We start from the raw sequence: 16,353 nt of genomic DNA on the forward strand, positions 1-16,353 counted from the left end.
TGGAGCAATACCACCGACACAGAGCTTAACGCTATGGTGTTACAGAAACATTTTTTGCCCTCCACTGGCATCACTTTACTTTCCCATGTTTCCAGAGGTGCAAAAGCGAACTCGGCAAGCACATTTTAAGATGTTTCAGAGGGAGAGTGATCCCACTGGAAAAATCAGGTCAGCAGCCCAGCCAGAAAGTAGGCAAGAGGTTAGCTGCTGCCTGACCTTTAACTTTTTAAGCTGGTCTGGAGGCATTTCACTCAATTGGTTCCAGCGCCCTATTGGTAAAATCCAACTTCCATGTGGGCCATTTATAGGAGACAGGCCACGTGCACCAGATCTGGGGTCCCCTTAAGGAGGAAATGCTGTCTGATGGGGATGAGGGAGGCCCTCAGGTGGCCCCGCCCAACCCTTACCGCTGGCCCGACTGGCAGTAAGACGGGCGGGCACCTTTACAAGGTGGGGTTGTGAGGGAGTCGCCCCGCCTGGGACTCAGCAGTGCTTCGAATGGATTCTGTGCGGTTGGGGTTCTCTGCAACGAGGCTTCAGTGTGGGGTCCTATTTCCACTGGAAAGCTCCATAGGGAGTTGTTGATGGCAAAACACAAATGTTGGCCGACAGGAACCCACAAGAGACAGTTTCTTTGCTACAGTCTCCCCTAAGATTCTAAGTCACCCTTGGGCTCAAGAGCAGGCGACTTCCATCCATCAATAGGCGGGAAAGAAAAGCAGGGCGTGCTAGGGCGCAGCTCGCGTGGGAGCAGCCTTGCCTCACACACTGGGGCTCCCGTCCATTTCTGAGCTCTGCTCTGACATACGCACACACATTATAAGGATCGATTCCTTTAATTTCTGGAACTGGGAAATTTCTTTAATTCGGATTAGGCTCGAATAACAGCAAGATGGTCAAGAACCCACCCCCCGCCCTCAGTCAGGCCCATTTGTAGGCCGCCAGCTCCATAAATGTGCTCTCAGGTAGCGTCTTCAAACAATGACATCAAAAAGATAGTATTTACGTGTGTGTGCGCGCATGTACGTAAAACCATGGCATTCTGAATTACGGCCCAAGGTAAGAAATTGCACAGCTGGTGCCACTCACCAATAATCTAGCAAACGCAGGCCGTGTCATTTGAGGGTCTTTGGGCATGGGTCGGCGCTGTCCCCGGCACGGACGGCGTTGGAGTACCAGGTCACCAGAAAGAATCTACTCACTCGTGGAACTGCATTTCCATCATACGCATATACTGCGCGCATGTGTGTGTGGGTGCGTGTCTGAGCGTGTGTGTGGTGTGTGTGTGTCTGCAAAGTAGAAAACACTGGTTTGTTCTGCTCGTACTAAGCCTGTGAAATAAATCAGATTTTGTAACGGATAACACTTTTTTTTTAAAAAAAGGAACATCGAAGATCTTCAAAAATTGCTACAGTACAAAAAGGTGTGTGTGTGTCTGGGTGTATTTATATATTTATATATACATACATATTAACCAGAAATAGCGACTCTATCGGAAGAGGTCCCCACCCCTGTGTTCTGTGAGACTTCTACGCATGGCTCGCTTGGCTTTGGCTTTGTCACCAAGACTGTCGGGTCCGTACATGGCACATAATGGTATAATTGGCACAGGCTCAGAATCATGGGACAAATCCCAGGCTTCAGCTGCTTCCTGTCCTTCTCGCTTGGTGTCCTCTCCTCTCTGTGTCCAGTTCCTTCCTTGCATTTCTTCTTTCCGTTCTCCAAAGAAAACTGGGAGAAGGCAGTCCCCCATAGGCGTGAGCACTTTTATAAAAATATATTTGGCCTATAGTGTCCTGCTCTGAGATCCCCACCGGCAGACAGAAGTGGTAGGTGTGGGGACCCTCCCCCTTAGATAGTTTAGTTTTAGGTTTCGTGGGGTTTTTATTTTATTCTATTTTTTTTTACAGGTTCACCAACGGAATCCTGCGTGGAAAGAAAAGAAGAAGAGATTAAATGGCAGCAGGTCCTCGGTGGGGCAAGTCTATGCAGCCTGGGAGCTTCGGCAACCAAACCCCGACGGCCCTGCTCCCGGCTAACAGACACCAAATGTCCTCAGAACACGCCAGTGCTCTCACTGCGCTGCGCCTTGTAACCAGGAACTGGCACACAGCTGGCAATTCCAGGCACGCAGTGGGCCCGGGACTCGTGCTAATTAGAGTCGTCGACGGAGGAACAGTTTCTGCTTCCACAGCGGGAGTGGGTCTGGGCTCCCTAAGAGGGAGCATCGCACCCCAAGTCGGAAGGTGACTAAAGGCTGCTGCCCTTTTCCAGCTCCCACCCGCCAAGGGCCCAGCGGCTGTCTGCCCCAGTCCATGGCTACAGGAAGCAAAGGAGTCTGTTTCAATCCACTGGAGACTCCTGAGGCTGAGACACAGGGCGCATTAATGGACCACATCGGAAAATACACCTCCTGGGTCTTCCCAAGAGGTAATGTTGCTGAAGACAGCGTGTGACTCACGTGCAGGCCAGGTCAACGGGCTGCAGAGACACAGCAGCTCTGACAGCCAGCTGTGTGCCTCGGAAAACAGAAACCCCCACGTTTTCCTGCCTCATGACAAAACCCCCGAGGTTCACATCCCCCAGAGAGCCACAGAGCTACAGCTCTCCAAGGCTGTTTATGAGTTACAACCTTTCCTCGCTCAGCCTGGAGATGCTTCTGCTCAAAGCTGCAGCTCCCCTAAAGGATGGGGCACAGTTTCTCTCTACTGTCACTCAGAGCCCCCAGCAGCACCCCACAGCTACAGAAAACTACAATCTTCAAGTAGGATACAGGGGAATGACATTGAACCCTCGTCTCTGCTGGGGATACAAATTAGAAAGTGGGTGGGGGACCCGATGATTCCAGATGAAGTTGGGAAAAGCATTCAGCTGGAACTCGAGCATTTTCCTAGCGCTTCCCAGACAGCAGCCAGACTGGCCCTGTCCTAGTTGTTTATGGAGCAGTTCAGAAATACAAATTCCTGGACCCACCTCTGGAGACCCCAAATCAGGTCCCCCAGGCAGGGCCTGGGAATATGGGTTTCTAAGCTCAGGCCATTTCTCAACTCTTCTCAACAGACTGGGGTGTAGGGTTCTTTTTCTTGAATGGAATAAGCCTCCCAATGACCGTCGCCAGGACTGAGGGCTGGAAGGCACCTGGGGGGGTGGGGGGGACACATCTGCAGGCATAGGACAGCACCCTGCTCAGCCGTCTTCCTTAGCACCTCCAGGGCCCCCAGCATGTCAGTCTGTTCCGCCTGGGGTCGGGGTGAGGGAGCTCGTTCCCTCCCAGGACCCCTCCTGGTCTGGACCACAGAGGCAGGGCCCCTGGTCATCACCTCACCTGGCCTTCTACTTCAAACGTCACCTGTTCGGGCAATTCCAGGTCTAAATGGAGCAACCAATCACCTCCTGTGGTATCACCCACTCTGCTGTGACAGGGGTGTCACCTCATGTACAGAAACGGACATCCTATCGGATGGGTGCAGGGTCACCTTGGTACCTTTACTCCAACTCTGCCCCAGCCCCTGCCCACCTCCTCCGATTTCTAGGATTTGGGGGGAAGGGTGGTTTTAAAGGTGAAGTAATTAAAACAGAAAAATGTCCCTCTTGCAGGTTTATCTATCTTCTGCAAGTTTATCTAATTTTCTGCAAGTTAAAAAATGTGGAGACAAATACTGTATGAGCCACTTCCGTGAGGTCCCAAGAGGAGTCAAATTCAGAAAGACAGAATAGAATGGAGGGTACCAGGGATTGGGGGGTGGGAGGTGGAAATGGGGAGTTGTTGTTTAATGGGGACAGAGTTTCAGTTTGGGAAGATGGAAAGTTCTGGAGAAGATGGTGGTGACAGCTGCACAACAATGTGAATGTACCTAATACCACTGAACTGTGCGCTTAAAATGGTTAAGATGGCAAACTTTGTGTTACGAGTATTTCACCACCATTAAATTTTTTTTAATATATTTAAAAATATGGGGACACTAAAAGCTGGGCCTGGCGACCATCCACCCAGTTCTGGTGGCCTGTGACAGTCTCTGGGTTAAGCTGCTGTCCACTGCCCCAGCACGATGACCACCAGCGCCCCCTCCTCACTCTCAAACAGGTCCGGGTTGGACCAGGAGTCATGGCTGCCTGCCCTAAAAAGGAAGGTTTCCTGTGAGAACCACTGCCAGCTGCTTCTCCATCCTTTATTCTGACCTCTACCAGGTAGGTCAAGGTGAGAGGCACGGCTTCCACTCCTTCATCGGCCAGCCAGCTCGGGGTTTTCCATAGGCTGTCACTGTGCACTTTCCTGCTTAAAAATCTTCAATGCTTCAAGTGCCGATCCTGGGGTCCTTCCAGAGGCATCCCGCCTCCTCGCCCTCTCACCTCTCCCTCTTGTTCTCCGCATTCCAGGCAGCACCCAAATCTCACTGCAAATCCTTCAAGTGTTTGCTGACGGTCACCTCCCAGCGGAGGCCTTTTGTGGACATCCTCTCCTTTCCTAAACGTGTTCTCTATTTCATTTCTGTATATGAGGATCCGAGCGTGTGGTTCTACCACTTATCAGGCACAGGACAAGTTGCGCTGGGTTTTATTTTGTGTGTCACGGATCCTGCAGGCCCACCTTTGGTTCACTTGGTTCCAGCTCCGTGCCAGACCGGAGAGGGAAAGCAATACTGGATGAAGCTAAGAGAAGAGGCATCTGTGGGAAAGCAGCTTTGTTCTCAGCCTCTCACCTGAAACGACCAGCACGTGCTGCCTGCAGGTGGCTGCTGAAGGGGACAGCCAGCATCAGAGGACTGAGGGAAGGAAAGCCACTCAGAAGACTGACAGAGGGCCACTGGGGGACAGAAGCCTCTTCCCAACCCACAGACATCTGTCTACCCAGCCAGGGAGAGGGAGGGGACACAGCGGGAAGGAGAGAGGGCGAGAGAGGGAAGGAGAGAGAGAGTGTGTGCTCCAACCCCGAGCTTTGACTTGCCATTTTAAGAGCAGTGCTGCTTCCTGCACAGGTGGATGGGTTCCTGGCAAGGGGCTCCTGCAAGGGTGGCATCACCCCAGCAGGCCAAGAGGGGAGGTCAGGGGCTACCCCGGCCACCTTCTAGGCCTGCCGTACATTCTCGCCGAAAGCCTGCTGCGGGCACTCAGCTCAAAGAGAGGGCTCAGGTTTACCTGCTCTGAAGGCTCAGCTCATGAGCCTCGCAGCTGGGCACGAACCCTGAGAGGGGACAGAAAGGGAGGTTCAGTCCAGGCTCGTTGGAATGACAGAGGCGGTGAGCCCTGGACCACCTGGCTGAAGGAGGACACCTGCATGGGTGTCCACCCAACGTTTCCAGCCAGAAAGGGAAGCTGTATGATGCCAAGAGATCTGAGAGAGAGGGATCTGGGATAAATTCTGGCTTTGGAGGAACCAGTGCCCTCTGCTGCCTGGAAGGGGATTCTGGGCTCACCTGGCACGGCCAGCTACAAGCCACACGGTAGGGGAAGGGCTTAATGATCAGTGTCTGCTTTTGCCAAACCGAGGGAACGTTGTCCCCCTGGAGCGCCACAGCTGGGAGCTACTTTCTCCACACGGGGAAAGGGCTGCTTTCCCACAAAGTTTTCCTTGGTGCTGGTTAGTTTTCCTTGGTGCTCAGCTTGCAGGGGATGGTTTCCAGAAGGGCCTGGATGTTGCTTTAACAAAAGTGTTCCCTTTGAATGACAAAAGCTGGATATTCTGTTAATGGATTTCTTTTTTTTTTTTTAGTATAAAATGGTGAGGCTCAGGTGCTTTTCTTGTTTTTTATTAGTTATGTCTTCAGTGTGTTTTAGAAAATAATAATACCACATGATTTATTTCTCTCTTGCTTCGGATACAAGAGCCTTTATTACTTTGCAGGCTCTATTCGGGATGAAGTGGCCTCGGCAAGGCAAGCATCTGAGCACTAATGACGTTTTCTGAAGTTTGCTTGTTGTATGAAAAATGACAGGAAATTAGCCCAGAAACCAGTGGCAGATGGGTGTCTGAGGTCCCTTTCCTTGGAGTAGCAAAGGCTGGCTTCATTTTATCTTGTCCAGGGCATTCAATCAGGCTTCCCCGTGGAAGTGGTCTGAGGCTAGAACATTCTAGAATCTATCTTAGAGAATGAATCTAGGAAAACAGAGTGGACACCTGCCTGGGCTGGGGCATCTGTGTCCAGCAGCACGGGCACTGCCCACAACCTTCCTGCGGGGACCTGAACTTGGCCACGTCTGGGTCCCAAGTGTGCGTGTGGCTTAGCGTGAGCAGACGAGACGGTGTGGTAACACACGGCTACATCATCGTTAAATATGCATTTGGAGAGGTTTAACATCTATGCTCGAGACAAATATCTCCACTGGCTCTTAAACCTTAATTAAATGTTTTAGTATTAATTGCTATTTATTTAAGGGGCAATCAGTACCTTAGTAAATCTGAGAGGTCTTCCTGGTTATTGTCCACTCGATGGTCGTGTCCAGGCATTAATTGCGAGAACCAGGGACACTGAGACTCCGAATGTGTTCCTCCCAGCGAGTGACAAATGGGCCTTCCGACACATCACATCGGAATCTTCAAGCATTTATCAAGGACTAACAGGGCTGCTTGCCTGGTCCTCATCTGCGGGAATCGGAGATGCTGGAGCAAGCCAACGCTGTGTGTCCACAGCTGGGGGCGACCAAGACCTGCAAGCTCTCAGCTCCACACCACCCACACAAGGTCCACAGCGAGGGAGTCACACTCTTTGGACACTGAGGCGTTCTCTCCTGTACGCAGGGCGGTCCCGAAATCTTCTCAGACACAGCTGGAAAGTGCGGTCCAGACACTGCGATGTTTCGATGCCCCACCACTTACACCCTGAGCAACCGTGGGTAACTGACTTCACCTGTCCGTGCCTCACTTTCCCCATCTGTAAATGGGGCTGCTGGGAGGACTCCTCACTCTCAAACACCGAGTGAGTTCCCAGATGGCAAGAGTGCTCCGACGAGCTGCCGTTTGATCGTCTTCATTCGGGAACTGTCCCCATGGCCGAGGCTACCTGAAGCCAAAGAGGTGTCGGCATCCCGGCCTGTGGGCCTGCAGCTCTCGGGGGAAGGGAGCGGAGGTCTTGGAGGTACAGGGCTGGCATGCTTTTACACATTTTAAAATTCCTGACAGAGAGGCTGGCAACCACCAGGCATATTACATGGTGGAGACTTCACTGGGCAGGCAGGAACTCCGGTGTTAATGAGCAAGGTCCCAAGGGCTCATGTGGCCGGAACAAAGGGAGCTCCAAGGAGGTGAATCACCTTGAGGCGGGAAAGGTCCTGGCTTCTAAGGGCTTGGCTGTGCCCTCGAATGTGTGGACAGGCGGCATCTTACCTGCCTGGCACACAGTCTCAGCAAAGGCCGTTGGGGTAAGGGCTCGCTTTTCACTCTAATCTAATTAGATTTCTTTGCCCATTGGCAGAACATGGCACCAAGCAGGTCACTCTGGCTTTGGGACAGGAAGTGAGGTCTGGAGACTTGATTTGGAGTTAACACGCAATTTATTAGAAACTGACTGATCCATTCCAGCTTGGAAGCAACTGGCTCCTGCAGCCCAAGCTAAAGGCTGCGAGCTGAGCCCCTGGAGGGTCCCGTGTGTACCCCAAAAGCACCTACCTGCCTCGGGCCCTTCACCCCACTTAACAGTGGCATGGTCAATCATTCAGTCCCCACATCAGAAGGGGAGCAAAAGTAAGAGAAATTGTCTTCAAACATCGATAACCCCCCTAGTATTGGGTGCCCTACACATGGAAGGGACCTGATGTCACATTTAGAAGGGATATCTGGAGTGGGGGGAAACCCCAAAGGGGGATTCTTGGAAAACCTAGCACCCAAGAGAAAAACAAATTGAAAACACCCAAACCCTGGGTTGCATTGATGACTGTACATGAGGAATGCGCAGTCAGGGGGGCGAAACCCCCTCCCCCAGCAGCCCGAGTGTTCAGGAGATCAGCACAGAAGAAAGCAATTTAATGTTAGCATTAGAGTTAATATCATTGAAAGCAAACCAAATGTTCCCATCCAGCAGAGCGTGGAAAACGCGTCCTGCGTTGGAGCCAGTTCCTAGTTTCAAATTAGTGGATGTCGCCACTTTTCATTTTCTTTATCATTTTCTTTCTTATCCCTTATTTTTATATTTCAAATGTGTATTTTAATTCTGCTCTGCACTGCCCTCCCCACCCATGGAAAGACATGTGATGAAGGCGTGATGCCCGCCCCCTCAGCCGAGGCCCTGATCACTTCCTGTTGAGGGAAGTGGGAGCTGTAATTGTACCTAGTTTCCAGGACGAGTCTCCCTGCCCTACAGTGGCCTTCCTTGGGGATAGACAGCCGCTGAGTCGGGGTCCTTGAGTATCTGTTATGCCTCCCGCTGGGACATGGGGGCATTTCTAACAAGTGCGGCAGAGACCACAAGCCCAACTCTGGTTAGCTCAGAAAGCTGATGCCCTTGGAATCTCACCCACCATGTCGCCATGTGGGAAGGGCACCCAGTTACCCCAGAGTGAGGATGGGGGTGGGGTGGGAGGCGAGGCCAAAGCAAGAAGGAACCAATGTCCGAAACAAGAGGTACGTACCATGAAACAGACACATGGCATCTGTCCCGCCCCCAGGAGGTAAAAAAGACTTCGGCCAGTCAGCAGGAGATCTCAAACCATTTCTCAGACACAAAGGCCACAGGAATAAGATGCCGATCAGAAGACGAGGGTCTGCAGCAAACAGAAAAAACGGGCTTCTGGGTGCTGGTCCAGGCGGGGTGCCGGCAGGCAGAGGGGTCAGGCGGGTCAGGTGGGGTAGGCCTGCCACAGGAACCCGGCTTCTCGAGTGGAAACGAGTCCCCGGGACAGTGATGCTCAGCTTCACCCACCGGCCTTCATGGGAAGGGACCCGCCCCCTCCCTGTGACCAGCTAAGGCCCCGCCCCTTCCACCCTGCCTGCCTGGAAAGACACAGAGCCAGAGGGAGGGATGGGTGCATAGGGGGCTCTGGTGTGGGAGCCTGAAGCCTGGTGACCTAGCATGGTTGTGCCTTCTCCAGATTGTAGTATTTCAGCTGTGGGACCGCACAAAGCCTGGGGACTTCACATATGTTATCACACACCATGGAGACGGCAGGGCCAGGCTCCTAATGTGGCTTTCCGGTATTCTGCTGCCTTTGAGTCTAAGCTCCCACTTCCCAAGGCCAGTGAGCGCCAACAGAGCATTCCTTGAAGGCAAAAAGCAAGAACCTTTTCTACCCCACGCTTCCTCACCAGGGCGTAAGGGTGCCAGCTGTGCCCTCCCTGCCCACAGACGGGGCTCTCACATGACACAGGGGCAGAGAGTGGGACAAAGGGAAACAACAATGACATGTCCACAACCCGCCCCCTCCCTTCCCCCACAGGCTGAAGCACTGACCGGTGCTTCAGGTTGGCCTGGATTCACATCCAAACCAAAGCCCACACCCAGCAAAATGGTCCTTACAGCCTCCTGTCAATTCTTTGTGAACTCAGCCCTCTGCAAGGCTGGGGTGTGAAAAACGAGCCCCGCAGTGTTGTTCAGTGAGAGCAAAGTCGTGTTGAGAAGGACGGCTCTGAGGTTTCCTCTCTCCATTCTCTGCCTCTGGGAAAGGGGCATCCCGGACGGCACACGGCAGGTCAGAGGGGCGGCAAAATGGTGTTTAAGGAGCAGCCGCCATCTTCCGGGCAGGACAAGCTCCGTGAAGTACGGGCACTACAAATGTCCCCGGCTGGGTTCTGGGAGGAACCATCAGGGCACCTGGGGGCGTGTCCTCAGCTGCCAGTCCTGCTGCCAACAGTGGCCTGTTGAGTTGGCCCGATATCCTGCTCGTTTCCTCCTGAGATTAAGTCGTTGGGGAATTGTTTTTTTTTTTTTTTAATTTATAAAATGATGCATGAGTGTATGCTCACTTAAAAAAAAAAAAAACCACAAAAAGCTCATCGATGTTTTCATCTCATTCCGGATAAACCTTCCGATGCTGACTCAGGGTTTCTGAAGCACTCCCAGGCACGGTTTCAGGGGCATGTCTTGTTTGAAGGATTACACGTGATTAATAAAAAAGGGCATTGAATGACCAGCAGTCTGGCTGGTGTTGGCTAGTTTTTGCTAGATGACCTGCTGAAGTTTTATTGATGGGGTTTGGAAACACTGAGCAGGGAGGGGCCCATCAGGACTGGTTGGTATGTAAGAGGCCCGGGACTGCAAAGCTGCCTTTGGACTCTGGCAATGCTGCCGCTCAGCCGGCCCCATGCGGCATGGGGGGTGGGAAGGCATTCTGGCCACTACCCCAGGGTGCGGTCCCGGAGGACATTCTGGCTGCTGCGTCCTCTCTCTGGTGGTGAAACGCCAGTCTAGCCCATCCGTGCTGTTTTACCACATGAGCTGCCTGCATTCGACTGGACCCTGAGACATGTGACAGGTGCTCCCCCACCATCTGTCAACAGCCCTGTGACAATGCCGTGCCCAAGCCTGAGCTTACCGGTTCCCGTTAAACGTGGATTTGAACTCTCCCGTCGCGTGCAGCGTCTCTTCGGTGTACACGGGCACGGACGCCCGGACACACTCGTGCGAACACTGGAGGGTCTCGTTGTAAGCCGTGAAGATGTCCAGGCTGCTGGGCACCCGGCCGGGGGTGAAGTCCGTCAGGTTCTGACAGCTCTCTTCCTGCTGGGTGATCTTCCGTTGGTGGCTGTTCCTCCGAGTGTTCCCGCTTTGGGCACAGCTGGAAGAGAGAGAAGTTGGGGTACGCGTGGGGGAGCGGGCAGAGGTCGGAACCCGCAAACGCAACGCCGGCACGGAGCCCATACGACCTTCGTCTCTAGGTATTAATTACACACCATTAAATATTAAACGGTAATTCCCAGCCTCTCCAGAAAGATCAACCACAATCAAGCAATCAGCACTTTTTTATTTTAAACCTAGAATTTGAATTTTAAATGTGGCCGTTACTGCAGGGAGAGTTATGAAGTATGTGGCCGGGCTGTCTCATCTCAGAGCTGAGGCCTTGTTTGGCCAAAGAACGTCAGCTGAAGAGGGGTGCTGACTTGGTTTCCCCAGGAATGCCTCCACGGGATGAAAACTGATGGTACTTGTGGGGAAGCCGTTGGGCCCAGGTCAGGGTGGGCTGATCATTCATGTTGAATCGGACTACGCAATTATCTCTGGGGACAGTTGGGAAGTTTGGCGCCCCGCGTCCTTAGCCCCTCCCCTGCCAGGCCCACGAGGTGAACATGAGCCTGGACCGTCCTTCCTTCGTCCTCACTGGGTCTATTGAGAGAACTGTCCTGTATACCTGCAGGACACTGGCCCCATTCCTCTGGACCAAAGAGGCTTCCAGATGCCACCTAGGACAGACACGGGACTTTCCTCCTAGTCGCCCAAGCGATCTGAAGAGGCAACGATCAGTGACCCCCCTGTCCCCGACATCACTCTGGCAAGTTCACGAGCAGGATGGGTGGAAGTCTCATCCCCACGGAGGAGGACAGCTAGAACATTTGGGAAGCCCCCACTTTGGGGCTTCTCTTCTCCCTCCTCTCTATGTTCAGAGCTTATGCAGACAAGAGAATTGCAAGGTGGGGTTTGTGAGCCCCCCTCCCTGTAAGTCCCGGCCTTGGTATTTCCCGGCCTTGGTCTCCCAATAAGAGGAACCCCGATTGCTGGTGTGGAAACCTCAGCCCACAAATGAAGGTAAGAAGGTGACCGCAAAAGACAGGGGACTCCCAAGGTCGTGGAACCCACTCATCCCCTGCGCTGTCTTCTCCGAAGGGCATTTTGAGGGCTTGTTGCAAACCCAAATATGTGGGGAATCCAAAGGGAAGCTGGCCTGCCTGTCACACAGCAGGTCACAAGTCCGCTGTCTCCCTGGGGGAGGCGCTTTTCCTTTGAGATGACCAGTAAGATGTGCCTGCCATGAGTCCATGTGGTCCACTCTGCCCAGGAAACCCCATGGTGAGCCGCGTGCTGTCCTCATCTGTCCCAGGAAACGCCGAGTCCCGGGCTGGCCAGCCCTCCAGAGCCGGCTTCAAGGCCTCGCTGGGTCGGTGTGAGGTGTGCTGTGGCTCTGTGCCACTGCTCCGTAATCCCAGACACTGGCTGTCGATCGCCGCATCGCATTGTCTGGACGCTCAGGCAGCTCCCACCCGCCAGCCCCATCTGATTTTCTACCACTGTCTGTCAGCAGTGGGGAGTCACTTGGGCGTATTCCTCTGGGAGAAAGCCTAAGCTTTGATGCTAAAAGGAGCCACCTTTGCTGAAGGAGTGGCTGTAGGCAGACGGGGGTCACCCAGCAGTTCCCTGATTTTCCCAGGGGTGTAGTAGGTATGTATGAGCTTGGCCAACAAGGCCAAGCTCAAAATAGGCCAATTCCAAGGAAAATAGGCAAAGACGGGCTGCCTGGAGCAAAACGATAACCTAATTCAGCAGACACGGAGTGGCTGTTTGAGTAAAGAAGGCTGCGGAAGAGGCTGGCCCAGCATCAGTGCCCAGGACAGCGAGGGGCAGGCTCGGCCCTCACCCAAGCTGCTGGCAGCAAATACAGAAAAAGGGTTGTGCCCAGGTGGGCATCTGAGAGAAAGGATTCAGACACAGGGACACCTGCTGCCTAGCAGAGTGAGTCCTAAAAGCCGGCTCGCTTGCAGGCTTCAGAGCGCGCCTCAGTGAGGGGACAACCCCAAAGGGCAGTGTCAAAGAGGATGGCGCCCCTGGCCGGCCATGCTGCCCCAGGGCTGAAGGTGACCGGGTTGCTGGAGGGCAGGAAATCAATTCCCTGGGCTGGGGCCTGGGGCCAGGTTTGCAAAGTGGGATCTTTCGGTGCACGCCTCCCGGCGACTGCTGCAGCCCCCGTTTCCCATAAGGGCTGAGGATCCTTACCAGTTTTTTAAGACAAGAGTTGTAATCAGAGCAGCTATGACCATGATGAGGGAGACGGTGATGGTGATAATCTGATGGACAGCCAAACCTGGAAACAGAGAATGGGAGAGAGGGGAGATGTAAAACCAGGGTTATGAGGTGAAGGGGTCCAGGAAAAGGGACATTGACCATCCTGTTAACCTGGCTACGAATGCCAGGTCCCATATGTCTGTATAACCTGCGCGTGCCTGGCAAGGGGCCACAGTGGGTGGCTGCGTGGGAACAAGACAGGCACTGAGCCCACTCCTTACCCACCAGGAGCTGGCAGGTGCTTGTGGGCACCAGGGCTACTCTCACCTAGAGCCCAGGAATAAGGCCCCAGCCCCAGCTCTCTCCTTCCAATGGCTCTTCTCCCTGAGCCGTGACCCGGCCTATGGGCAGGTGCAGAGCACCTCACCTGGGGCACGTAAGCTCCAGCTGGGGTGTCCCCCAGGACCTGTCACCCCTCCTTGCTCTTCCCACCTCAGGAAAGTTCTGCTGCTCGATTCAGAGCACTGGGGCAGCTGGCCTGCTAGTGGGGTCAGGGTTTGGCCTGGGCCAGGAGGAGTGGGGACGGCCCAGGATTACAGGAAGGTGGGAAAGACAGCTTGCAGACTGTGGGGCACTTGGACTTTGGAAATGTCATCCTCTTCCCACAGATCTCTCCAGAAGCTCACTGCCTGATGAGGTTTCAGGTAATAAAGGATCCAGGCCCAGAAAGGGTGTGTGGTCTGGCCCTGCTGTGTGTGTGTGGACAGAAGGACGGGCCACTCCAGAAAGAAGGCAGCCAGAGCCCCGACCAAGAGCTGCCTGCTAAGCCCACATGCAGACGGCCCAGGATGGACATTCTCATCCATACTCTCCCTCTGTCCCCGATCCCTGCGCCATGTCGCACTAACCAGACGCAGGGGGAGGGGAGGAAAGGCAGGCTGGTGACAGCTCCCACCTCAGCCCCCCACCCCAGCTTTGCTCCTGCTGACAACACCTTCTGGAACATCCTTCCTGGGACGTGGACACAAGGGACACACCCTGTCTGACTCCACTGGTCAGTTAGGAACACCTGGAGGGTCCAGGGCTCTGGCCACATCCTCCTGCTACAGCACGAACCTTACCTGAGGGGCCAGGTGCTAAAGGTCACAAGACGCTCTGCAGAGACCCTGCAGGTGGCAGCACTTCCGGTGCTGTGCTGACTTACGGTGTTCTGAGACATTTCAGCATCTGTCTCTCTCCATTCGTGGAGCTCCATCCTGACGTCCATTTGCAGAGTCCCACCCATCACACCCGAGGACCCTGGCACGTCCTGGGGTGAGCATGACGCGTGCATGCGTTCCTGTGTGCAGGGTTTCTGAGAGTAAGATTTTTCTGGCAGCGTCCTATATCCCAGTGCCCAATTCGTGGTACCTGCAGCAAACCTCTAGGACAGCTTTTCTTCTCCTCTAGGATTTGCCAGTGGGGCTAAGCTAATTATGTCACATGGACCACTCACCACCCTCAGTAATCCTGATCTATTCACCAGCTTCATTGAGACTCAACTCAGACAATGTTGGCAGAGGGGGTTCAAAAGGATGCCCCGTTTAAGAGACAACAAGGGAGGCTGGATGCTTAGTGTCCCTTCACCCTCCATCCACACACTCCCTCTGGCCCAGTCAAGAGACCGCTATAATGTTTTAAAGACTAGGTGCTCATCCTGTGTCTGTGCTTCCTGTGATCAGAAGGAAGCTGGTGATGAGGATGATGCTGGTGATGGTGGTAGTGGTGATGGTGGTGATTATGATGGTGGTGATGGTGGTGATGGTGGTGGTGGTGATGGTTGTGGTGATGGTGATGGTGGTGGTGATGGTGGTGGTGATGGTGGTGGTGGTGGTGGTGGTGATGGTGGTGGTGGTGGTGGTGATGGTGATGGTGATGGTGGTGGTGGTGGTGATGGTGGTGATGGTGGTGGTGATGGTGGTGGTGGTGGTGGTGGTGATGGTGGTGGTGGTGGTGATGGTGGTGATGGTGATGGTGGTGATGGTGGTGGTGGTGGTGATGGTGGTGGTGGTGGTGATGGTGGTGGTGGTGGTGGTGGTGGTGATGGTTGTGATGGTGATGGTGGTGGTGGTGATGGTGGTGGTGGTGGTGATGGTTGTGGTGATGGTGATGGTGGTAGTGGTGGTGGTGTGGTGATGCTGCTGATGATGGTGATGGTGGTGATGACCCCTGGCATGTTCACCAAGCAATTGTTAGGTGTGTATTACCTTGTTAATCCTGGTGATAGCTCTCAAAGGTAGATACTCTCATCATAAATTATGGAAATGAAAACTACCTGGGCAAGTTTGTGTAAATTCTTTGGATCACAGAAGATCCACTGGCTCCAAAGTCTATACTAAGAGCAGCATATTATACGATTCTGAACTCAGACTTTGTTAATCTCAGTTTTGGCTTTGACCTGGCAGCCTCACTTATTCCCATGGAGAGACTGGCACCTCTATCCTCTACATTCCTGGGGAAGAACAAGCTTCTAAATCATAAAGACAGGTGCTTCAGCCTCACCACCTCCTCCGTTGGTAGACTCCTTGGGAGTGCTCCAGGCCCAGGCCAAATGCCTCTCAGCCATTTCTTGGCAGGTCACACCCCAATCCCCACATCAGGAAATGAGTCTTTGTTCCTTGGGCGAAACCTGCCATCTCTGCGTCAGCAGAAGTCAGTGCCAATGGAGGTGGGTGATGTTAAAGCACACCAAGTGGGAGTGAGTCTACAGGAGCAGTGGGGACTGGTTTAACTGAGAGGCCAGGCCCAGCTAGGGGCACTGAGAGTCCCTTTACTACAGCAGGACACTGTTGTCCATTCCCCAAAGTCTGCAGGGCCAGAGGAGGCCCTGTCACTGCCAGATTTTGACCCCTCATCTTGTTACCATGGAAATTCTTCTGCTACATTGAATATCTGCAGTGGCCAAAGGCTTTAGAGGGGAAGAGTTCCATGATCAGCTGTGTCTTAGATGTTTAATGCCCTCCCATTCCCTCTGTGGGTGAGGACGGGAAAGTATTGATTCTTCGCTTCCGGTGGATGGGAGAAGCTGAGGTCCAGAGGGAAATATGGTTGGCTCAAGAGACCCTCCTGACTTATGGCTCTAAGAACAAAGTTCGGCCCACTGTCTGAGGTCTTCACAAGTCTCTGAGCCCCTTAAGAAAGGGACCAAATCTTCATCACTGTTATACCATCCTCCCCCACCCAGCACTGCCTGACACAATAGCTGTGGGACATATTGTTGAATCCCTAACTGAAAAGTAGAAAATAAAACACCAGGGAACAGGAAGAAAGGTAATGCCATCGTTGCAATGTTTGCCTTGCTCTGGAGGCCTTCCTCCTGCCTTCAGTGCGAAATAGGACACGCCAAATTAAAATCTGGAGGAAATGTTATGTGAGTTAATAACCAGCTAAGATCATCTGGGTGGAAACACAACAATAATATAATGGCTCTGCTTTCTGGAAAGACTGTTCTACA

The 16,353-nt window shown here is 53.3% G+C and overlaps 1 protein-coding gene across 1 annotated transcript in view; it reads right to left on the reverse strand.

The window, feature by feature from the left end:
- Positions 1-1,425: 1,425 nt before the first annotated feature.
- The window catches only part of AJAP1 (adherens junctions associated protein 1), a 106,425-nt gene continuing 91,497 nt past the window's right edge, over positions 1,426-16,353 (reverse strand). Inside the window, exons 3-6 of the mRNA XM_081056011.1 lie at positions 12,852-12,939; positions 10,462-10,704; positions 8,563-8,694; positions 1,426-1,926 (exon numbers count right to left, since the gene is read on the reverse strand). Coding sequence (XP_080912137.1) covers positions 8,622-8,694; positions 10,462-10,704; positions 12,852-12,939 — 404 coding nt within the window. The 3' untranslated portion in view covers positions 1,426-1,926; positions 8,563-8,621. The remainder of the gene's footprint in view (positions 1,927-8,562; positions 8,695-10,461; positions 10,705-12,851; positions 12,940-16,353) is intronic.

This window comes from Rhinolophus hipposideros, assembly GCF_964194185.1.
Source record: "Rhinolophus hipposideros genome assembly, chromosome: 8".
Lineage (NCBI taxonomy): Eukaryota > Metazoa > Chordata > Mammalia > Chiroptera > Rhinolophidae > Rhinolophus > Rhinolophus hipposideros.